The sequence below is a fragment of the Emydura macquarii genome, unplaced genomic scaffold (genome assembly GCF_026122565.2).
Source record: "Emydura macquarii macquarii isolate MOO-44397 ecotype Brisbane River unplaced genomic scaffold, CSIRO-AGI_Emac_v2 contig_18, whole genome shotgun sequence".
Lineage (NCBI taxonomy): Eukaryota > Metazoa > Chordata > Testudines > Chelidae > Emydura > Emydura macquarii.
Genome location: NW_027130155.1, coordinates 5,271,340 through 5,295,631, shown reverse-complemented (window position 1 = coordinate 5,295,631; position 24,292 = coordinate 5,271,340). Strand labels below are relative to the sequence as shown.

The window sequence follows — 24,292 nt, the reverse complement described above, 5'->3', positions numbered from 1 at the left end:
TCACATGCTAGCTTACTGTATGATAGCTTCCCTGTGTGGACAAGTCCTAAGTTTTACTGATGTTACATTGCCAATTTACATGACATTTTTTCCCCAGCAAGGTTGTACTCTTAGGAACTGATCCTGCACCATTAAAGGAATTGATATATTTCTTGGGCATTAAACAGAGCAGGATACAGTTCTCATTTCTTAAGTTTTTAACCTTCCCAGTATGATGGGTGTTCAATGGTATGAATATGATTGGCTGAATTAAACCAGTATGATATATTTGAATCTTTTGGGGGGTATCCTGTACCTGCATTAACTGACCTTTGTTCTTGGTATATTAATCTTCTATTATTAAAATCAAAGACTGATTGGGAAGAAGTCCATAAAAGTGAAACCACTCCTGTGAAGTCCCATTTAGATCTAAATTTGTTTGAAGCATGGGATTCAGTTAAAGTTCTTCTATCTGAACTGTTGTTGGAGGCCCAAGTAAGGTCAAACTAAAGAACTACAGTGTACACCTTTCACTCGTGGGCCAACAGTATGTATGATATTGGTACACAATGTCATGTAAGGACAGAGTTTCAAAAAAGCAGAATTAAAATGAAAAAAAGACAAAACAGAACCTTTTAAGGTCATCTATGCAATGAGCAGTAATAGTAAAATATATATTGTTTTTCTTTGCAGTTTACTTTACATTTATTTGTTTGCTTAGAATCCTTTTGATCACTTTCATCTCTTGGTTGGTTTACGTTTTCAAGGCTGTCTTGGAGATAGTGCAGATGGGAGGAGTGTTTTAGCACTTTGTTGTATTCATTTAAAATTCAGATGAGTGTTGCTGACTGGCTTCATAAACCCTGCAGAGTGCTCAGAGTTCTCTTAAATTCAAAAATACTGTAGTGAATAATTCCTATGTTACCCTTCAAACTTCCCAGAGACACTCAAAAGCACTGCTCCTTGTTGAGGATAACAGAATTAAACCAAAAGGGGAGATTCTAGATCAAGCTCCTTTTTTGGAAGGCTGTTTTGTCGTCAGTTTCTTCCCCCCCCCCCACCCCCCAAAAAAAAAAAAAAAAAAAAATTAGGCAACTTCCAATTATAGACCATATTTAAAAAAAAATGTCTGGCACAGTATTTGTTTAGTTTTGATGAAGTTTAAAGAGTTTGGGAGACTGTTAGAGCTGGTCTTAATTGGCACATTACACCTCAAACCTGTAAAGACCTAGATATGTACATGTGATTTGTTCCACTTAACTCAATGGGATTACTTGTGTTTTTGAGTTCAAAATGTTCCATTAATGGGGCTGTGCACTTGCATAAGGCATAAATCTCTGTAGGATCAAGGTCACTGTCAAAACTTTATAGTGATGCTAATCTCTCACCATAATACTCCTACTGCAAAAGTAATTCTCCAGAAGAATTAGGTTGAACTACAAAAGGGGCACCATAGCTTCGTTGTAGCAGATAATTCTGTCTCAGTATGAGTAGTAAAGGTCTGTTTCAGTTGTGGTATCATTCACCAAGCTGAAATGGTTGCATAGAAAGTTTCAGCAAAGCAAAATATGGTTCAGATCATTTCTCGTCGTGACACTGTTTGTGCTCTTGGGTCAGGACTACATAGGACAGTGTTCTCAAACTTTGCCATAGAACTCAAGTCTGAGTGAAGTTATCTGTAGTGCAGTGGGAGCACGTTCTTACCTTTGTTTGCTCTCTTAGCTGCACTGGTTGCCTGTTTGTTTCTGTGAGCAATTCAAGATCTTGATTCTAATCTGTAAAATTCTTCATTCACTCTTACCTGACTACTTACCCATCACATGTCTCTATGCACCATCACAACATATGAGATGCTGACAGTTCCTAGATATGTGTTCTGAAGGGCTGGAGCAGAGGGTCCCCAGCTCTGGGAACGCTCTGTTTCTGGCAATCAGAGATCTTTCAAAATTCACTGTTCTGTTTTTTGTTTTTGTCGTCCCCCTGTGTCTCCTCTCCCCCCTCCCCTCCCGGAGGCCATAGAAGGCACAGTTTTTACTCCCATCATTACTCTGGTTATTGATCAGCACTGTGATATTTATAATGGCTACAGGGCTGCTTGTGCTTTCTGTTGTGAACAGTTTCATTTGTTCTTTGTTAATTTGCATCGTGCCCAGTTGCCACAGCAAGAGTGCATGAAAATATAAAAAATGTCATCCCTTCTGTTTTCCTCCAGCTTCAGCTGAAAATCTTCAGGTTTCTAATCTAAGAATGTTTATAGGAGTTCTGGATGGCTCTTAGTGTCCTCTGAAATGTATCATGTGCTCTTTGGATGGTGCAAAATTTAAATTGCTTCTGAAAGTTTATGGTCATTGAGCATTGTAGGGTGCATTCAAATAAATGCCAGAATTACTTCAGAAGTGTAGCTGTGTTGTTGCACTTGGATTTGCAACGTCCATAACTTTTGATGCCAGTGTCTCTCTTCTGTAATACTGGGAGGTAAGGGCGGGTTGTATAGCTCCATTTAGCAATGAGAAGCAAATCTAACTCATGCCCCTACCCTTTCAAAAAAAAATGGAACCATCTTTGGAAGAGAGGCTGATTCCTCAGACACCACTGTGATACGACCCGTGCCCAGGGTAGCCAACTGGTAATGCCAAGGTCAGGGCAGGCTGCAAAAGGGGAGCAGATTCTCCCCACGCTGGTGGGTGGCGCTGAAGCCCGGCTTCCCAACCAGCCACGAACTGCTTCTGATTACCCCACACTGGATATCACGAAGCCAGTCCACAAATGCCCACTGCCCCCTTCACTTGCATTTCAGCTCCAGGCTCCCAAATCAGCACCAGGTCCAGCAAAGAGACCAGTTACTTAAACTCTCTGCTCTTTGCTAAAAAGGTTCGAGAGTCTTGAAGGGTCTAAAGTGGCTGTAGAACAACTTTGATATGGAGAGTAGGTTTCTCTTTTATTGGCCACAGTAAATGCATCTTTGAGGAAGGGTGGGGAAGTAGATGCAAAGGTTACATTTGTGTGTGTAGTTAAACCATTTTGGCTTTAACAATACAATGGAGAAATTCTTTATAAAGACCATGTCATTTTAAAAAATGGACCTTGTAATGCAGCCAAGAACATGAGACCTACGGTAGGGTCATCTGCTGAGTAAGTGCTGATAATGCAAGTCAGTGGAGTGATGGCAACTTACATTTTATGTTCAGTCATTCTCCTAAAATGATGTATTTGGGGAAAGAATATATAAACCTGTTTTGTGTAGGGAGAAATTCTAGTGCCTCACATAAAAGGGCTTTGTATGGGGAAACAGTGTGGGAAAGATGAGAACCTGGGCAGGCCAGGGAATCTTTTTGCCCCTCACTCCCCACCAAAACAAACAAACAAACCAAAACAAACTCCCAAACCAATAACAACACAAGATTGTAGGTCACTACAGTCCATTGACTGTGTGGTGAATACAACTTGTGTGTAACAGGCAGGCTTGTGGCTTGGCACTTCTCTCTCTGTGTCTTGGTAGGTATTCTGAGGATTACAGTTCTAGGAGGAAGTGTGTGATTGTTGAGAGAAGGCCTGCTGGGAAGGGGGAAGCAGAATATAAAAGGCAGGTTTTGTTTGCCAGTGTAGAGAGAAACCTACAAAGAGCAGCATGCTGATGAGGTTCTCCAGTGACTGGGGATGGCAAGTGGATTTCTAATAAGGGGCCATGCTAAAGCCTATGGAGAGGGAGGGGAGACAGATCAGTGTATGAAGTGAGCCTGGCTGGGAAAGTGGACCAGGAAAAATTATGCATGGTGTGGGCAGCTGTTTTGCTATTCTAAGGTGTTAGGGGTTGAGCCTTTGATAGAGGGTGGGCACAAGCTTCTCTGTGATGCTGCCTAATGGCAGCAGTGTATTGATACCATGATAGTCAAGGGGCAAAGGGGCTGTTGTGATACCACTAAAGCAGAGGGGGGAAATTCCAGACTTGTGTGGTTTTCCTTGCATCTCTGTTTACCCCAAAAGGGAATGCTTTTCAATTTGGACAGAGGGTCAAACTACCTCTACCAGTAAAGGCAAGCAGAGGTGTAGATGGAGGATACGGAGCCAGGGGTTCCCACTACCTTTTGCATGTCCTCCATAATGGGGATTTGTTGCTAGTGGCTCTATCTAGTTCCTGGACCTGCTCATCATGCCCTGCCACACTCTTGGCTAACCCCGAGCCCTCCTTACTGCAGAGGTCATCCCTATGGCATATAGAGGCCTGTGGAGTTACACTCTGCTCCTTCTGTGCTTCATGTCCCCTCCCTCTCCCAAATAGTAAACCATATTGGTTCTCTTGTGTGTGAGCCTGCCATGCAGATAATTGGAGGATTTGATCTCCAGGCAATTTATGTTCTTCCTTCCTTCCTCTTTTTATAGGAGCCCTCCTACTCCAAAAAAAAAAAAAAAAAAAAAAAAGAAAGAAATACAGTCAAGTTTGATTAGAAACCTGGAAATCTGGAATGAGGAAGAACAATTTCATTTAACTGGGAGAAAGAGTGGCATAGTGTCATTCTTTCTTTAAAATTCTATGAAGAGAGAAGACATGCAGAGAATACACAGTCCAAGTGCAAAATATACAGTGTGGCACATTAAGACTTGCTTTTATAAAAAATGTTGATGCAAATGATCAAATTTTAAAAAGCTAAATTTAATTTTTTGTAACTTAACAAAAATATGGTCTTTGCAGGATGAACTTACTGCAGTGAATGTAAAGCAGGGTTTCAATAATCAACCAGCCTTCTCCGGAGATGAGCATGGATCTGCTAGAAATATTGTCATTAATGCCTCAAAGGTAGGGCGAGGTTTGTTAGTCTGCTGGAGTACTGTGTTTAAAAACTACTCTGTGTGTGTGTGTGTGTGTGTGTGTGTGTGTGTGTAAAGCTGCCTACAATTTGCAAGTCAACAGTGGTGTTTTTTTTTTTGTTTTGTTTGTTTTTTTGCACTGATTGTTATACACTAAAGTCTTAATATTTTAAAATCATGATTGGATGTTTGTCTAGAAGATATCTTCCAGGAATTATTTTTGGGAAGTTCTGTGGCCTGTGCTATACAGAAGGTCAGAGCAGAAGATCACAAAGGTTCCTTTTGGTCTAAGAATCTATATATCTGAGTACTGAAGTTAATTATAAACCTAATGTAAGAATGTTGAGAATAAATTCTTGTTCTTCAGTTGGTAACTGGTCTTCAGATGTTAATAATAAGGTTGAAAGTAATAGCCAGCATGGATTTGTCAAGAACAAATTATGCCGACCCAATCTAATTCTTTCACTGGCGTAGTGGATGGAGAGAAGCTGTAGATGTGATAATCTTGATTTTTAGTAAGACTTTTGACATAGTCCCATGTAAGTCTCATAAGCAAATTAGGGAAATATGGCCTAGATGAAATTACTATAAGGTGGGTGCAGATCTGGTTTGAAAGACCATACTCAAAGTAGTCATTAATGGATCACTGTCAAACTGGGGTGGGGGGAGAGGAGGAATGGAGTGCAGTTGCACAGGAGTCTGTTCTGGATCCGGTACTATTCAGTATTTGCATTATGACATGGATAATGGAATGGAGAATGTGCTTATAATATTTGCAGATGATACCAAGTTGGAAGGGATTGCTAGCACTTGGGAGGGCAGTTTTAGAATTCAAAATGACCTTGACAAGTTGGAGAATTGGTCTGAAATCAACAAAACGAAGTTCCATGAAGACAAGTGCAAAGTACTTCACTTAGGAAGGAAAAATCAAATGCAGAACTACAAAATGGAGAATAACTGGCTAGGTGGTAGTAACTGCTGAAAAGTAATCTGGGGATTATAGTGGATCACAAATTGAATATGAATCAAGAACATAGCGCAGTTCCAAAAAAGGCTAATATCATTTTGGTGTTTATGTCCAGGAGTGATGTATGTAAAATATGGGATGTAATTGTCCTGCTCTACTTGGCACTGGTGCAGCCTCAGCTGGAGTACTATGTCCAGTTCTGGGCGCCACACTTTAGGAAAGATGTGGACAAACTGGAGAGTCCAGAAGAGAGATACCAAAATGATAAAAGGCTTAGAAAACCTGGTCTAAAAAGTTAGAAAAAACTTGACTTCTTTAGTCTTAAGAAAAGAAGACTGTTATCACATCCCCCCAATCTTCAGATATGTTAAGGGCAGCTATAAAGAGGACTCTGATCAATTGTTCTCCATGTCCACTGAAGTTAGGACTAGAAGTAAGCAATTTAATTTGCAGCAAGGGAGATTTAGGTTGGATATTAAGAAAAGCTTTCTTACTACAAGGATAGTTAAACTCTGGAATGACTTTCAAGGGAGGCTGTGCAGTCCCCATCATTGGAGGTTTTTAAGAACAGGTAAGACAAACACCTGCTCAGAGATGGGCTATGTATACTTGTTCTTGGCTCAGCACAGAAGGCTGAACTAGATGACTTCCTGAGGTCCCTTACAGCCCTCCATTTCTATAATTCTATGTTAGGGGAAAAAAGGGTACTCAAAACTGAATAGTATATACCTTGCAAAATACCAGATTGTAACATTTCAGCCTGAAAAAGGTAATTACTTTTTGTTTCCATTCTTATGTTTTCATGGTTTATAAAGGCAATCATGACTTTCTTTCCTGGTAGGTTAATCATTGCTGGTGTAAAGAGCACCCGCCTTAACTATTTCAGCTGTTTACTTACTGCCTGGAAATCCCTTCCCCATCAGTCATTGTTGCTGGTGGTTTGATTCTATTCTAATGAACATTTAAAAAACAAAAAAGTAGTTTTGAATTGTATTTACTGAAACTTCACATACCTTTTTTATGAAGAAAGCTAAGGGACTGTACACTATCAAAGTACTGTAGTACTCAGTAAAATATTAGTAAAAGACTTCTAATAGGATAGTTACCGCAGGTAACTACACATATTTTTTGAAAACAAGGTTTTTCAAGGACAGCGGAGAATTTTTTCCTCCCCTTCTGTTCTCCTCCCATACTTTTTTCCACAGGGAAAGAAGGTGGGGGAAGGAATTATTTATTTATTGACAGAAAAACTGAAGTTTCAAGTAAAATAAAAAATCTTTATTGCATTTGAAACTTTTAATAGAAAACACAAGGGCTGGTTGGAAAAGTAGGTGATAAGTAATCAACCGTTTTATACACAGAGGCCATGTTGCTTTTATTTGAGGGAATGATAAATATCAAAATATGACATTTGCCAATTGATTCTTTTAAAATATTAAAAGATATGTGTATAAATTGTTTTTATTGACAAAATACTAAAGCATTTGTGTTTACATTCTTGTAGCTTTGGTATCCTCTACAACTGTTTCCTGCAGGCACTTGCTTTTGTCTTTTACCTTTTAATTAGGGCTGTCCATTAATCACAGTTAATGCATGTGATTAATGTAAAACAAATTAACGAGATTAAAAAAGTTGCGATCAATCAGTTTTAATTGCGTTGTTAAACAATAATAGAATATTCATTTAAATTTATTATAAATATTTTTGGATGTTTTTCTACATTTTCAAATATATTGATTTCAATTACAACACAAAATACAAAGTGTACAGTGCTCAGTTTATTATTTTTTACTACAAATATTTGCACTATAAAAAGGTAAACAAAAGAAATAGTATTTTTCATTTCACCTCATAGAAGTACTGTGGTGCAATCTCTATCATGAAAGTGTAACTTACAAATGTAGATTTTTTTTTAATATATAACTGCGCTCAAAAACAAAACAATGTGAAACTTTAGAGCTTATAAGTTGAAGCATGAAGGGGTATATGAATGTTTAGCATATCTGGCATGTAATTACCTTGCAATGCTGGCTACAACTGTGCTATGAGAACATCTCTTCACACTTTCAGGTGACATTGTAAATAAGAAGCGGGCAACATTATCTCATAAATGTGAACAAACTTTTTTGTCTTGATGATTGGCCGAACAAGAAGCAGGACTGAGTGGACTTGTATGCTCTAAAGTTTTTTGTTTTGTTTTTTTTGAGTGCAGTTATATTAAAAAAAAAAAAAAATCTAATTTGTAAATTGCACAATAAAGATTGCACTACAGTGCTTATATGAGGTGAATTGAAAAATACTATTTCTTTTGTTTATCTTTTTACAGTGCAAATATTTGTAGTAAAAATAATAAACTGAGCACTGTACACTTTGTATTCTGTGTTGTAAGTGAAATCAATATATTTGAAAATGTAGAAAAACATCCAAAAATATTTATAATAAATTTAAATGGCTATTCTGTTATTGTTTAACAGAGCAATTAAAACTGTGATTAAGTGATTTTTTTAATCTTGCGATAAATTGTGATTATTTTTAATCATTTGACAGTCCTACTTTTAATTAGTTTTGAATCGAATAATATTGTACTATGATGAGATCGTAACTGTTTTAAAATGCATACTTAAGAAAAAAAACCAAAGCAACCCAACCAGTTCTGAGGAAATGCTCATAGCTGTTAGAATTCTTTTATTCTGCAAGACATAAAGTGTGTCCAATGTCTATTAAAGCCTTTTTGCTGAAATTAAAATGTAACCAACTGGAAACATTCTCCATGAAAAGTAAAAAGCCCCTTTAAAATGGTTTTGAAGTATCCATCTATAACAGCTTACGTTGTGATTAAACACTTGTTTTGAGGTATAAATAAATTTGAATAACTTTTTTTTTTTTTTTTTCTTTATCCCCTCTTTGTTTTTTATGCTGTTGGTAGGGTTGCCGGTTTTGGTTGGACATATTCCTGGAGGTTTCATCACATAACATAATCTTTAATTAAAGATTAATGTTTGATTCTTGGAGACTCCAGGACAATCCTGGAGGGTTGGCAACCATACATGTTGCTTGAACCTAAAATTGCTGATATACTGTAAGATGCAGCTCCTTGAGCATTTTTGACTCACAAGAAATAAAGAAGTATTGGAAATCTCATGAATCTATGCTTAAAGATTTGCATAGACATTTGAACCTTTATATGCTTATACATAATACCTTTCAAGGTTTGAATATCGTCACTGATGATGGAAAGGAATTGAATACTGTCCTGGTCATAACCGAGGGCTTGTGTACATGGCAAGATACTGTGTGGCAAACCAGAATGTGACTCTGCGGTACACTAGGTTGCTGCAAAGCAATATCCTACTTGGCCACTGCTACAGTGCACTGAAAGTCCTGGAGTGAGGCTTAGCAGGCAACTACTTGACAGCACCGTACGCTACATCACACTACCGGACCTTCACTGTGTTTGTAGCAGTGTCCATGTGGGGCGTCACTGCATGGTAAGCTGGTGTGCTGTAGATTGATGCCCTGGCTTGCTGAGCAGTAATTTGTCATGTAGCTAAACCCACAGTGTGTGTGTGTGTGGGGGGGGGGGGGGGGGATGTGCACTCACACTCAACATGCTATAATGATGAAAGATTGAGGAATAGTTAGAGATGTATTACTGTTAAAGTAATTATTTTAGACTTGTATTATGGTCTCGATCAAGCAAAGGATTTAAGCACACCCTTAACTTTTAAACGCATGAGGAGTCCTATTAAAATGAGGCTATTCATGTACTTAATGCTTAGGACTATTCTAAATTCTTTCCTGGGGATTGGGGATAATGCCCTACTGGAAAGACATGGAGGTATGGGTTATAGTGTAATCATCATAAGTGTGGGGTCAAATGCATTTTCTTCACTTTATCAGGTATCTTCAAGAGCCTTTCTTGTTGACTGCTTCGCTCTATTGGCCCACTAGTAATAGTGCTTTGGCACTTAGCATCAGGATACTCCAACTCCCAGCTCCAGGGAATTAAAGTGTAATCTCATTAAATTGATAGTTTAAAGGAGTGTGATGACTACATCTATTCAAATGGAAATCCTGTGTGTGTTAATGTACAACAGAAGCTTACTTACTGTGTTGTCTTATGTTGTGTGTTTTGGTTTTTTCCACCAGATTGGCGCTTATTTTAGCAGCATATTAGCAGAAAAGCTAAAACTTAATACTTTCCAGGACACAGGAAAGAAGAAACCACAAGTTAATGCCAAAGATCATTATTGGCTGGTTACTGCTCGCTCTCAGAGTGCAATTCACAACTGGTTCACAGATTTAGCAGGAAATAAACCACTGACTGTTTTAGCAAAAAAGGTATAAACAGCTTTTCACTCCCTCTTTTTATGTTCTTTAGATTTTATAGAGTTGGAGTATTTATGTATTACTTGACTTATGTTTATATTAACCAATGCATATTTCTGCATTTATTAACGAGTGACTTGATCTCATTCTGTGTAGATCTCAAAGTAGGCTTTCTAAAAATCATTGTGTAGCAAGGGTGTAGATGGAACATCGAGTAGTGAGTGTTTTATAATAAGAGCTATGCCATGGTAGTTGCATATTATCAACCAAGAAGGTTCATTTCTTAACTTAGAAAAGAAAAAGTTAATCTCAGAAGTAGACTGTATACTTTCTTCCTAGTAAGTGGCCAAGACACTCAGAGGTCTGAATAGCTAGGATAATTGGCCTGCCAATAACACCACAAAGGGATACTAGTAGTGTCATGGGTCTAGTACCACAGGGTAGACCAAGCACTTTTGCTGAATGTTGGTGAAGTACTATATGAAAAAAATTCTACCAGTCAGTGTCAAAGATCATAAAAGCAGCCATTGTTATACCAGCAACAGAAAGCTGAGCGTTCACACCTTACTCCACAGTATGAGTTGTTTTGAAAGAAGTGTTCAGTGGATATGTTTCCTTCTTAGATATTGCTTCAAAATGCATTACAAAATTATTCCATGTATATGCAAAAAGTCAGATGACCTCCTGAATTTATGGATTAACATAAAATACCTTCTGAAGTGTATTTTAGAATTAAATAGCCAAAGTCTACAGTAACCCAAGCTGGTTTCCTTAGAATTTGTTCTATTGGATTTGATGTAATGTGTATTTTCTGTTTCATTCCAGGTTCCAATTCTCAGTAAAAAGGAGGATGTCTTTGTTTATTTAGCAAAATATTCTGTGCCCCTACTGCGTGCAGCATGGCTGATCAAGATGACATGTGCCTACTATGCTGCTATTTCTGAAGCTAAAATTAAGAAACGTCAGGCTACTGATCCAAATATTGGTAAATGAACAAGAATTCTAATGTCTAACTGGACTGTGATTGAATGGAACTGTTACTCTTGTTCAGTGTTCTGGTGCTGCTCGGAAAGTATGTAGCAAGGAATCATTTATTAATAGGAGTCTTATTTTTTTTCACTTAGATTTGTTACCCATCCCCCGCATTCCTCCCCAAACCTGTCAAATAATACAAAGTGCTAGAAGACATAAAATATTGCCCCATACAATTTCTCCCCCACCTGGCAAATCAAATCCCAAATCTCTAATCACTTTATTGAAAAGAATACTGTATCTTAATCATCAGCTGGTGACATTCATTCAGATGAGAAGAGCTCATCTCCGGGCCTATGGCCATTCAAGTTCCCCTTATGATGAAGTTAAGGGCTTAAATGGCCAGAGGTCCTTGCATGCAAGGATGAATGTCATCCTGGAGTGAGGCCTGGTCTACACTTACCTTCAAATTCGGCGGCAGTCGCTTGCGTAACTCCCGTTGACTTCGTAACTCCTCTTCTATGTGGTGTCTTCACTGTGCTGCGCCACTTAAGGGGGTGGTTTTAACAAGTCAAATTCCAGATCGATTGAGTGGGTTTTCACTGATGGCTCAATCGATCTGGATAGATCGATCTGATGGCGGCGAATTTGTCGCCATCAGTGAAGTCGTACTGTGAATTGAAATGCTACTTTGAAAAGCCTGAAATGAAATGTGAAAGTTTATATTTTAGGCATAATTATATTAAAATGAATGTGGGAGAGCACTTTTCATTTCACCAGTGGGGGTTAAATACTACCTTCTGGCACCAACCAAATGAGCCAAGTACTGAGTATACAATGTGAAAATCTAAAAAGCTTTCAAGAATACTGAGAATAGCGAGCTCTTTCAAGAGAAATGGGGAATCTGATATGCCTTCCTGCTAAACTCTAACTTGAAATTATATTTGCAGGCTGTTCAAGGCTGTCTGTACAGATACGTTGGCTCCCTGATCCAGATCCAACCTGTATGTCTTTCTATCAGTGTCGTCAGAATAGCCTAATGTGAGCTCTCTGGGCCAGGCAGGGTCTTCCCCCTTCCTGATATGTACAGAATGGTGCCCTTGATAGTGGTTCCTAGGCGCTACCAGAACATAAATAATAATTGGAACAAGTCTGCTCTTGGAGGGAAAGAGCCGAATGTCAGATCATAAAAATGACATAAGCCATTAGAATGGTCCATCTTGTTTCTGCTACCCATCTTCCATTTCCTCTGACTCCAACCCACATTCTCACTGCAGATCTCTTCTGTACTGCAGCACTATGTCTGTCTACCTAAATCCTCTATCTGAAGTTTCCTCCTGTCAGTCTTCCTTGTTTGCAGGTTTGTATTAATTTATTACTTGTATTATGGTAGCATCTAGAAACCCCAGTCAAGAATCAGGGCCCCATTGTACTAGGCACTGTACAGACAAATAAAAAAAGACCAGTCCCCACCCTAGAAAGCTTACAGGGTGAGACGGGACATAGCAGGTGGACAAAAGTATAAAATAGACATATGGATAAGGTAAATATATTAACAGAGTTTTTAGCAAATAAACAGAGGATTTGATGGATACCAAGGCAAGTTATTAACCTCCAGGATTTAAGGAAAGCATTTTTTAATTTAATATTTAAAGTTTAATATTGAAGGTGCTTATAAATGGTTGTCAAACATATCTGCTGCTGAGTGTACCTTGTGAGCCCTGACTTTCTGTTGTGTTCAGTGAAATGTCACTTTAAATCGCCAGCTCAGAACTGTGTCTTGGAATCTAGCATCAAAGGGACTAAAACGAAATATTTAGCCACTTTGTGAGTCGGAGTGTGTGTCGATTGTAAGAAATGAAATAATGTGTTTACAACTCTTCCAGTACCTGGAATTAATGATTCCTTTTCCCTTCCCCCGCCAACCTTTATATGTAATCTAAACTACTAAGTTAAAGCAAAAGCCCTTTGTTTTTCACCATGAAGCTGCAGCATTTCCTTGTCCCTACAGTGAGCACCTGCAAGGTGTTTTGGCTGTCTTACATTACTGGTATTTCATTTAAACATTTTTTTTCAGTTACTATTTGTGGGTTTTCAGCCCCTAAACTTACTTTGAGTAACATATTTTAAGCTAGACAGGCATGTTTTGCATTCTTTAGCAAAAATTTTATGTACTTTAGTTCTCAAATGGGGACATCCAGAAATTTTGAAAAGTTGGGTCAGATATTTATTTCTGTAACTATAATTTACCTCTCTCTAATCAGAGGAGATTAGAGAGAAAACCCAATAATCATGGGGGATTACAACTATCCTCATATTGACTGGATATATGACTTAGGAAGGGAAGCAGAAATAAAATTGAAATGATTGCTTCTTGGAGCAGCTAATCCTGGAACTCACAAAGGGAAGAGGCAGTGCTTGACTTTGTCCTCAGTGGAGCACAGGATCCAGTTCAAGAGGTGGATATAGCTGAACCACTTGGTAATAGCGACCATAATATAATTAAAATTAACATCCTGGGTGGGTAGTGTGTGTGTGTGTGTGTGTGTGTGTGTGTGTGTGTGTGTGTGTGTGTGTGAGACTGATACTGTTCATCTTAGAAAAGAGATGACTAAGGGGGTATATGCTAGAGGTTTATAAAATCATGAATGGTATGGAGACAAGGAAAAGGATAGTGTTTACCTCTTTGTTAAACATAAGAACTAGGGGCACCCAGTGACATTAAGAGGCAACAAGTTTAAAACAAGCAAAAGAGGTACATGGTCATGCAGTGGACAGTCAACCTGTGAAACTCATTGCTATGGAGTGTTGTAAAGGCCAAAAGTGTAACTGGTTCAAAAAAGTTAGATAAATTCATGGAGGATAGGTCCATCCATGGCTATTAGGCAGGATGATAGGGACGCAACTCCAGATTTAAGACTGGCTTCTACCAGGAAAAAAGGCCCAAAGCAGGCATAATGGGTCCAGTTATTTTCCTTTTTGGGCTAGCAATTTTAAAATGCAAATCCTAGACACCTGTCACTGGAGGGGAAGGATGTGACCTGAAAGGATTTTGACAGCTAGGATGGGCAGGCTGATAATACAAATAACATAGTGGGAAATCTGTTTTTCCTCAGCCACTGTGTGTTCTTGGAGGCTACCGCACTCACTCCTGCCTTTCTCTACATCCTTCCTTAAGGGTTTAGGTGCTAGCTTTTCCAACTCGTTGCTGTTTATAAACCCAAATTGGCTGCTTTTTCGGTATAGCCAGGAGTTCCTTATGTGAAGGGGCGGGAGAGAGCTCCTCCCACAGTCCCAGGGCTGGAGGAGCACTCTGCCCTGGCGATGGCTCTGGAGCTGAAGGACTGCTGTCTCCCCTGTGCTGTGGCAGTCGGGGCTCGAGGTGAGAACAAAGAATCACCTTCACTATAGCCCAAGGTTTGCTATCGCGAAGGGCGTTATAGCGACGATCTACTGTATATTTATGGAACATCCCATATTGTGCCCATTAAAATATAACATGACAACCACCTTAATTTAATGGAGAAGTTGCTGGAGGAGAGAGCTGGGTGTAGCAGGGAAGAGAGAAGGCGCACTTGGGACTAGCACAGACACCGTTGGATCCAGCAGCAGGAAGGGGGATGGGAAGTGCAAGGAGCCTAACTGGACAATTGTGTGTCTGGCTCTGTAGTGAACATGTGACAAAATCCAATTCTGCAAGTACAATTGAGCACATTTGCTGGTGGATTAGTCCAAAATATCCTCTTTATGAGGGACAATCAGGTCTTTTAAGAAGTATACTTGAATTTTGGCAGCCTATTTTGTGCCCTGTTTGTCCGTGCTTCTCAATTTCATATATATCTGTTCTTTTCAATAGCTGATAGAAAAACAGGCGGAAAGAGAAAGTTCTTTTTGTTGAAAGAATTAAACTTTTTTTTTTTTAAAAAAATATAACTGGGATGCTAGTAACATGTTGCATTAGCTCGAGGACATGGGGAGAAAGAGGTGGCAGGATGATGATGATGATCTGCAACTCTTCCAAATCTGAGGCATCATGTGCCACACCCATGGAGAGTGTATTCTGGTTGGGAGATGTCTGAGAGCATTTTGCACTGTTGTATGGATACAACTTGATCTGTCCCACCAAATCTTGTCGGTTATTCTGCCTGGGATTGTAGCCAGGCCACAATATGGGCCAATACTAATTCATCCACTGAAGTTATTCCAAGACCACTTTTCCTGCTAGCTTCTTATATTCCACCCCACAAAATAAGATGCAGTGTGCATAGAGCATTCTGGAAATGTGAAGGAGAAAGTGGTGCTTCTGTCATCCAAACAAGTCAAGCAAGAAAGTGCAAAGCATGGGCTCAATCATGCAGCCCTTAAGTCATGTGAATTGTTGCGCTGAAATGACTTAAGAGCTGTAGATCTGGGCTTTATTTTTGATATTACTGTTGCTTGAATGTTTCTGTCATTAGAAAGGATTGTATCACAGGACGTGATTCATGAACTAGGAAACACAAACGAGCAAAACAGTGATCTAACATGAGAACACAGAAAACAAAATAAAGTCGTATTGGCAAAAATACAAGTCTGCAAACTTCCTCTGACTCTGACTTGTTATAAATACCAAGTATTTTTGTGCAGGATCCCTTGTCCTCTCCTCCTGTGTGCAGTGGGATTCTAATTCCTTGAAAGTGAGGAGAAAATCCCTTTTAATTTAAAGGGCAGAAAAAAAGAGAGGTCACTCTTGAAATCCCAAATCACTAGTTGACACCTTTAAACTAAAAAGGATAGTTTTTCAAATCTTTCATGCTTTAAGACAAGCAAATCTGGCTTGAGGTAAGCAAGTGTACTTTCAAGGTGGTGGGCAAGGAGTTAGACCCATATGGCATCTTCAGCAGCTGCACAGTTCAGTTAAAGGGACAGAAAGATTGGAACGGGAGGGTACATATGCCCCTGTGTATTTGGCTGAGCATGAGACTCGGGCAATAGGAATTTTTGAGTTCTAATCCCAGCCCTTCACTTACTCCCTGTATGACCTTGTAAAGTCTCTTAATCTGCTGTGACACTTTCCCCATCGGTAAAACATGGGTACAGACGATTACTTCGTTACTGAAGTGCCCACAGTGCACGAGTAAGATGTGGTCCCTGCATGGAGAAATTTACAATCTGAACAGACAAATGAGACGTGCTAGAAATCCCAGGAGAGGGTTCTATATTAGAGCATATATATTTTTAAATTTAATTTGGAGATAGCATTTGTGCTGTCATGGACTGGGTTTGAAAAGAGAAAGGTGCCTGGCATACTGGGAATAGAGTGTGGGGTCAGCAAGGGAGAAGACACGAAGATGGGGAGAAGTGAAGTGAGCAAAGGAGAAAGAAGGATTCATGAGCAAGGGTGGTGGTAGTTGAAACAGAACAGTGAGGCAGAGGAGGTCTATGCAGGAAGGCAAAGACAGCAGTTGAAATTTGATGGGGTAGGTGATATGAGGTTGAGGGGGGATTCAGGGTGAGGTGGCAGTGTTGAAGTGGCAAGGGAATAAGTTTATTTTAGTAGTTGCATTCTAAATGGTGTGGCGGGGAGCAATATGGGAATGGTGGAGAGCAGAAAGATGATTATCAGGAGGAGAATCAACACATGGACAAGCACTTCAGTGGTAGGGACGAGTAGAAATTTGGAGGTACTGGAAAAGAACCAGTAGGATTTGGTAACTACTTGAATATTGGGGAATAGGAATGGAGAGGAGCTGAAAATAAAAGGTGGTGAGCTTGGCTGAAAGGCAGTGTGATAGCAATGGAAAAAGGAAGGAGGGAAACTAGTGTCTTAAGAAGAAAGAGTTTGAGTTCTTTCTATCATACTTGAAGGGGGTTGTGACAATTGCTTAATGTTTGCTGTGATTTTTGGGATGCAGAGTATAGTAGAAGTGGTAAATAATTATAGCACTACTATTCCTAGGCAAAAACATCCTGGTGCCGGTACTAAAGGGGGAAAACAGTCCCTTAAGAGAATCTCTCACTTTCTAAGAGACTCAGACTTTGGAGTTTGGTTAAAGATAAAGTTAGACAAACTCCCAACACTAGAAAATAGGAAAATAAAGTCATCCAAGCAGATGTAACTCTGTCCTCGTTCCTGCCAACCTTCTATTCTTTCCACTGTCTCATCTAGATTTTTGGAGAATCTCTCTTTCAATCAGCACTTTAAGAAGTTTTTTCAGCCTGTGACAGTTTGTCTTTTATCACAAAATGAATTGTCATGGCATTCTGAAAAAAGCCATCTTTAAATCTAAACAGATTTTTTTCTTAAATTGTGTGACAGCGGTGTAAGATTAATTTAGGATTGGATAATTTTTGACACTGTAAGATTATTGCACTCATTACTATGGATGTATTTTGACTGCACATTAGTAGCAGCAAACTCCCAAAGCAATAAACTTGAGCAACAGTGGCAGAACACAATGTTGTATTGAATTATGAATTCTCATTCAGGAGTCTAAATATGAAAACAGGTGAGAGCAATAGATGAGACACTGGGGAGCTAGAGTGTCACAAAAAAGGCATAAATGCAGAAGGGGGAAAAGCATTGTTTCCAGTGTAATAATCAGTGTATTTAATAGAGTGGCTGTAATGAAAACCAATGAAACAGGAAATTGTTATCCTACTTTTAGTTCTACATTTGGTAGGTGGGACTCTAGTTTTGCATCTCATCCAAGATGGGACCTGGGGCGCAGTGATGGCTTGCAAATGTATTGATTTAGTACTGTCACCTACAAAACTGGCAAAATGAGTGTGCTGTGTTGTCCTGGGTTTTCTTTAGTGCTGTCCCGTCAAACTTCTGTTCAGGTCTGACCTTGCATATTCTGTGCAGTCTAAGGCTGGCACAATTGCAGCTTGAGGCAAGTTTGTGCAACACTGTTAAGATAGATTTCCTAAGATAGTGTAGTAAATGATAGAGATGGGGCTGTGCCATGATGCTTAAATCAGGCATTGTCCAAATTCTGAGTATGTTTGGACCCAGCGTTCAGCTTCAGGCCCAGATACTCTGTAGTATGTAAGACTGCTGGAGTGCATTTTAGGCCTCGGTTGAAATGGGAAAGCATCCCATCACCAGTGACGGGGGGGTTGAAAGGTTCATGCCTCTATTTTCTGTTCTTGTTTCCTTAAGTAAGGCAGTGGAGCCCTCTCCTGTCACTCCCTGATATTGACCTGTCTGGTCAGGGGTCTGTGCCTCTTGTCTGTAACTGACAAAAAGTGCTGTTTGGTGGAATAAATGTCTGCCTTTTTTCTCCCTTCCCTCTCTGCTGCTCCAACTCCCTCCATCCTTTCTTTACTGGAGAAGCTCATCTCCATCTCAGTGAAGCAGACCTACAACTTTTTGGGGGACTGACCACCTTATTCACTGCATCCCCTAACTCATTGCTAGCCCCAACTCCCCGTTTCAGTCTTATCTCCATACAGGGCCCTAGTTATTGTGTGACAGAATCTCTTCTTTCGCCCCAAGCATTTGGGGTTGGGTAAGCATTGCAAAAGGGTCTTTCCCAGTGCTCTCTGTGTGTGCGTGCGTGCAACAGTGCGTCCTCTGTTGCCTATCTCCTGGCCGTGGAGTGTAGGGCTCAAGGTTTGCATAAGTAGGCACTCTTTCTCCTCCCTTTAGGGAAAAGGATTGGGGCGGTGGTGGGGTATATACAGCAGGGATATTTGTAGAATTTATAGCAGAGGATCCCTAGATGAGAATCTTTGTTCCCCCCACCCTGTTCTCAGTGATGTATGTATTTTAATGCAGCTGCTGGTGGGTAATTGGGCTGCTGAATTCATATCATCTCCCTTTTCCCCTCTTCCTTCTGTGACAGCATATCTCCTCAGCCTGGAATGAATACTGGTAATGGTGCATGTAAACCAAAGAATTCTCTCAAACTATCTTAACCTTTTTTTTTTTAAAGAAAAATAATTACATTGAGTCTTCTGAGCAAAATCAGCGGGACAGATCTTCAGTTGATGTAACTTGTGGCATAGTTCCAGTTTATGCCAGCTGAGGCAGTATTTGTGATGAAAATTTTGTTCTGCTTACTGGAAAGAGCGAGCCAGTGGTTTGTAAGAAAGAAAAATATATATTTCTGGTTTCAATTCTGTCTTTGGTCAGTTCAATGACGACAACTAGAGGAGGCACATGGTTATCAGAATGAAACGAGACAACAGAAGTATCATAAGGCGGATGTGCTTAGTTGTTGGTTCAGTATTACGTTAGTGTTCCAGCACAGATTTCATTTGAATGTACCAACTGGGTGCTAAAGGTTATATTATACATGCAAGTTTGCTATTTTGCGAAGGTTATTTAGAGCTTTCTGTGAATAATTATACAGTACATCACTGATTAGTTTTTGGCAGTCTTCTAAGTGTTTCTGGTCTGTGCCTTAAGTAATGAAAATGATTCATTCTCTACGGTTTCTAACTCAGTGGCACTGAGGAACTGGTAATAAATTGCCTTGGGAAAATTATCCTTTCACAGTGTGACATGAAAAGAAGCGTGAAATAGTGGATTTGCAATAGTTTTTAGAAAACTCAGTGAGTGTTTTGAAGCAAATATTTACTAAACATTCTCATATAGTTGTTTTAAGCTTAAACAACACAGAATTATTACATGTTTTTGTACCAAGCCACTGGCTTTGGAGAGGAAAAACCTTCCCATAGATGTTGATGGTAGAACTCTTCTGTTAGAAATTCAGGGGAAAAGATTCAAATGTGAATAAGTTAGCTTAAAGCCTGAGGAGCAAATATTGCATAGACCACAGTGAAAACTGTAGCCTTTCAGTGGGGAGTCCCTGTAGCTTTGATAGTAAACAGGATTAGACTGTCAAAGCAGTGCTTTTATGCATTCATAGAAGATTGTGCTATTCTCAAATATACTACGTGCTGCTTAAACATAACTCTGTAACAAACGTTTCTTTCTTGTGGGATATGAACAAATGTCCTTAGTCAATTCAGCTGTACTATTAAGAGGATGGAAAAGAGGAAGCCTAAGATAGGTAATCCTTCACCTAAATTATCACCTTGCATTAATTTAGGGCTTGTCTAGATAGTTAATGCATGGCAAGCTGGGATGTGAATCTGTAGTGCAATAGAAAGTGTGTATCAGCTGTCCAAGTGGACCCTGCTACAACACACTCCTGCTCTTACACTAATTTTAAGAAAGGAAGTTCCACTATATTTTGTGTATTGTTCTCATACTGTGTCCATATTTCTTTGGTTATCTGATTAAGAATGACAGGAACGCAGCAATCACGTCATATTACAAAACTCTTACACAGCATTTTGCTGCATTGGCCACCTCACTCTAACTTTTAGAGTGAAACACTCAATGAGGTGAACGGTGGTGGATTAATTCACTTCATTGAGCATTGTTCTGTGTACGGCAAGATCAAAGCTTGTGATGTCGGTGGTTTGTATTCACAGAAATCCTCTTCATGTGCACAGACGATAAATACTGAATTGTGTCCTCTGAGGTGCGCAAGTCATACAAAGGACAGAATCTTTAAGATGAAAGGGTTGTTTGGTCTCTGAAAGGCAAGACATCAGAAGACTTCACTAATATTAATGTAAGGTCCAACAAATGGCTCATATGATTTCAGAGGAAATGGTAGGAGTACAGACAAGAGCAGCTGTCAATTGAAGAGCTAAGGTTTTGGGTGTAATGAGCTAGAAGGAAAGTTTTGTGGCTAAATGTTTGGTTCTGGGTGCCTCAAAATAGACATTTAACTTCATATTCAGCCACATGTTTTACGTGTCTATGTTAAGACACTTGCATTTCAAAGTTTTGAGTCCAAGGGAATTAAACATAGATTAGGGGGAGAAATAGTTCGCCATAGCTGTCAGCTGTGTGGTTGGAAATAATGGCTATTTTCTGAAGCAAGAAAAGGTACAGTTAATAGAAGAAGCTGTTTCGATAAACTCAGCCAGGCAGAGGAACATACCACCAAAAGGAATAAAAAATATTAGTAGAAATTGGAGTCATATTTTGAGTAGCCAGAAGTACTGAGATTAAAGTAATGGGGAAGCTCTTTGGTTAGCAAAATTCCTATGGGCTAAAACTGGAGGGTTTGGGTCATATCTCAAAAGTTTGCTTGGAATACTGAATTTTCTATGAAAGCTTGACCCCTCCCCTGACGACAGGGTGCGGTAAGAAGCTCTGCTGCCTCTATTTCCCACCTCCCCAAAATCCTTGGGAAAGATCTTCCCTGGTAGTGGGCTGCCTGCCTTACCTCCCCATTCAGTAGCTTCCCTCCTATTTAGTACTGTGAAACTGGAAATTCTTCCTATTTTGCTTTTTTTTTTTTTTTTTTTTTTTAAAAGCAATTTACTTCATTTGGGGGTCTGGAGGAGACTGAATAATTCAGGTTAGGGAAATTGCATTACACACCTAGCACAGATTTGGTCCTATAAAATATTGCAGAATATATTGATCACGCAGATAATTGATGATTTTGTTTTTAATCCTTAAGGCTTTTATATAATCAAACCTGCATTTTGTGACTTAAACTACTTGATGGTGACTTTTTAAGTTATATTCACTGAAGTTGGTGGTGGTTGAAGGTTTTAATATCCATCTCTTTCCTATGTATAAAGAAAGGAGGAACACACTATTTGTTTTGTGTTGCTTTCTCTTGTTTATCAACTCAAGTGGCCTGACATTTGCTGTAGCATCTGCTGAAATCAGTTTTGAAGTTCTGCATCCCTGACACCCACCCATCCCTTAGCTTAGTCACTATTGGCTCTGACTGTTTGGTCAGGGAACATCCTCTCAGAGGTAGGCCCAGGTGGTATGATCATCATGAAGTGCCAAGCAATTCTCACATGTATGTTCAGGTGTAGGTATGGTCATTTTCAGAGTTGCCTGGGAATCTTCCCTGCTAGCAGATTGGATTGGTCTATAGGGTATCTTCCCCTTTCTCCGAGCACCTTGCAGGGCTCACATGGTAAGACAGCTGACATCCCTAGAGGCCAGAGCTAAGGCATCTTACTATTGTGCAGTGGTATAAGGCAATCTCAGGGTGTAAGCCTGGCTCCTGGCGTGGGTGGAGGACTAGAGTGAGAGTTGTGGTTGGGAGACCTGTGATTGTGTACGAAGAGGCTGTGGGCAATGAACAAAGACTGCAAGGACTGGGTGCCCCTAAATAATTGGTTAATTTTGATTTAAGGTTTTGGACAGAGGCCTTTCAAATAAGTCTAGAGCTCTATTGGCAGTGCTGCCAAGTGGCGTAAGCAATGTGCCACTAGCTCTTTGAGATACAAAATGTATTGAAGTTGACCTTTTTATGCTTTGAGGTTGTCAAAGGTGACCTAGTGGGTGGATTTCTGTCACTGGTTTTGATATAATTTAGTTCATCTTAATTTTCTTAAACCCCACTAAAACATTCTGCACTGGTGAATCATTGGTTGGATGAGGCTAAGAGAGAAGCATTACTGCTTGCTGTTAATGTCATGACTATATGACAAGCAGTACAAGATGACTCAAATCTGTGATTGCATCTTTATTGTCAGTCTGACTCGAGAACCTTCAAAGCAGTCTTGTCTTGATGCATTTGACACTGCACTGGCCAGTCTGTTGACCTAATAAACTGCTCTAAGAAGGTTAGGTTTTAGAAGACAAACTAAAATCAGAGTTGTTATACATCAACTTCAAAGTATTAGAAGAGGAACAATTTTATTTCCAATCATTCTTGTGTAAAATCTTGTTTAGTTTTATTTGTTTATAATTCTTTGAAGGAAAAAGTAAGACTCCACATTGAAGTAATTAATGGTGGTGTATTTATTCCTACACTTCTGTTCAGGTTGCTTTGTGATTGAATATTGAGCCTTGATGGAGCAGATGGGTGATTCTCTAAAGGCATAGTTTTTATTTGTACCTTTAAATTACAGGTGGACACATTCATTAAGCTAGCATGCTAGTTACACACTTCCTGGTGTGTACACTTTGAATACAATGCACAGGAGATGGGCACACACACAAACTATTAGTTCAGAATTGTGTTATACCGTTGCTGCTTAATGTTTTGAAAAGGTATTTTGACTGTAGAGGTAATTGAAAAGTTAAATTTTACTAGGAAAAATCAAATCATCACCTGATAAAGTACGATATATGTCAATTTTTAACTGTAAATTTATTTCATAGAATGGACTCAAATCTCAACCAGATACCTTCGAGAGCAGCTGGCAAAGATTGCAGAATTTTATCATGTGACCTCAAACCATGGCAACGGTTCTGTAGCTATGCCTCAAGAGGTGGAACAAGCTCTGAAGCAGTGGGAATATAATGAAAAGTTGGCATTTTATCTGTTCCAGGTAACTTTGTAAAAAGTGCCTTTTGGGGGATGACTGTATTAGATAGGGTCCAATTTTACAATGCATCTAGAAAGAACTGATCACTTTACCATTCTTTCCTAATTTACAATTAGAAGTTTACAACTTGGAATGAAATTTTTAAGTTAACATGCACAAGAGAATTTTAATGTTCCTCCATATTAGGCTTACAAGGTTAAATAAATTCAGATTTAGGGACAAACTTTCAACTTATTTTTAATTGAGGGCCTGATTTAGGATACCTAGGGTCTGAGTTTTCAGAGCTCCTGTGGTTCTTTAACTCGAGTTGTGGGTGCTCAGCTCTGCGGAGGATCATACACTTCTATGTCTCTGAGGCTATACACCAAGAATGAAGGCATCTAAAAATGAAGTCCTGTTTGAAAATTGGGGCCTCCTTTCCCCTTACTGTGGTATATGCACAGTTGTCACTATGACAAAGCTGCAACTTTCTGATTTTACGACCTCATTAATTTTGCATGAAGTGGATTAAAACCTTTTATAATCTAGTAAGTAATGCACATGGTTATCAAATTTTCAGTCACTGAAACAGATGAGCAAATTAATGTGTTAATTCAGGTGCAACCTGCTGATAGCAAACTTGTAGCTTCATATTTGGTAATGAAAGTTATTTGTTCATAATGGGATAGTGTAATTCAGCTCAACCATAACCTTCAGGTTACTGTGGGGAGGGATAGGTGGGGGAGCAGAGGGTGTTCCTTCCATAAGCCTACTTTTCTGCCCCAGTGAAGAGGCAAAGGTCTGTGAGAACCAGAGGCAGGACCAGGAGCCAGCAGGGAGCGGCCGTCTTAGAGAGGCTGTAATACCCTCCCCCACCACTAGAGGGTGGAAGAACACTAAAGGGTGAAGCAGTTCCCTGATCTGCCGCTAGAAAGAAGCGCTGGACCC

General features: G+C 39.5%; 1 protein-coding gene across 1 annotated transcript in view; it reads left to right on the top strand.

Annotated features, from left to right (window-relative positions):
• Window positions 1-24,292, top strand: part of MED12L (mediator complex subunit 12L) — a 266,607-nt gene that overhangs the window by 9,762 nt on the left and 232,553 nt on the right. The window contains exons 2-5 of the mRNA XM_067551717.1: window positions 4,670-4,774; window positions 9,902-10,093; window positions 10,907-11,066; window positions 23,199-23,368. Of these exons, the coding sequence (XP_067407818.1) occupies window positions 4,670-4,774; window positions 9,902-10,093; window positions 10,907-11,066; window positions 23,199-23,368 (627 nt within the window). The remainder of the gene's footprint in view (window positions 1-4,669; window positions 4,775-9,901; window positions 10,094-10,906; window positions 11,067-23,198; window positions 23,369-24,292) is intronic.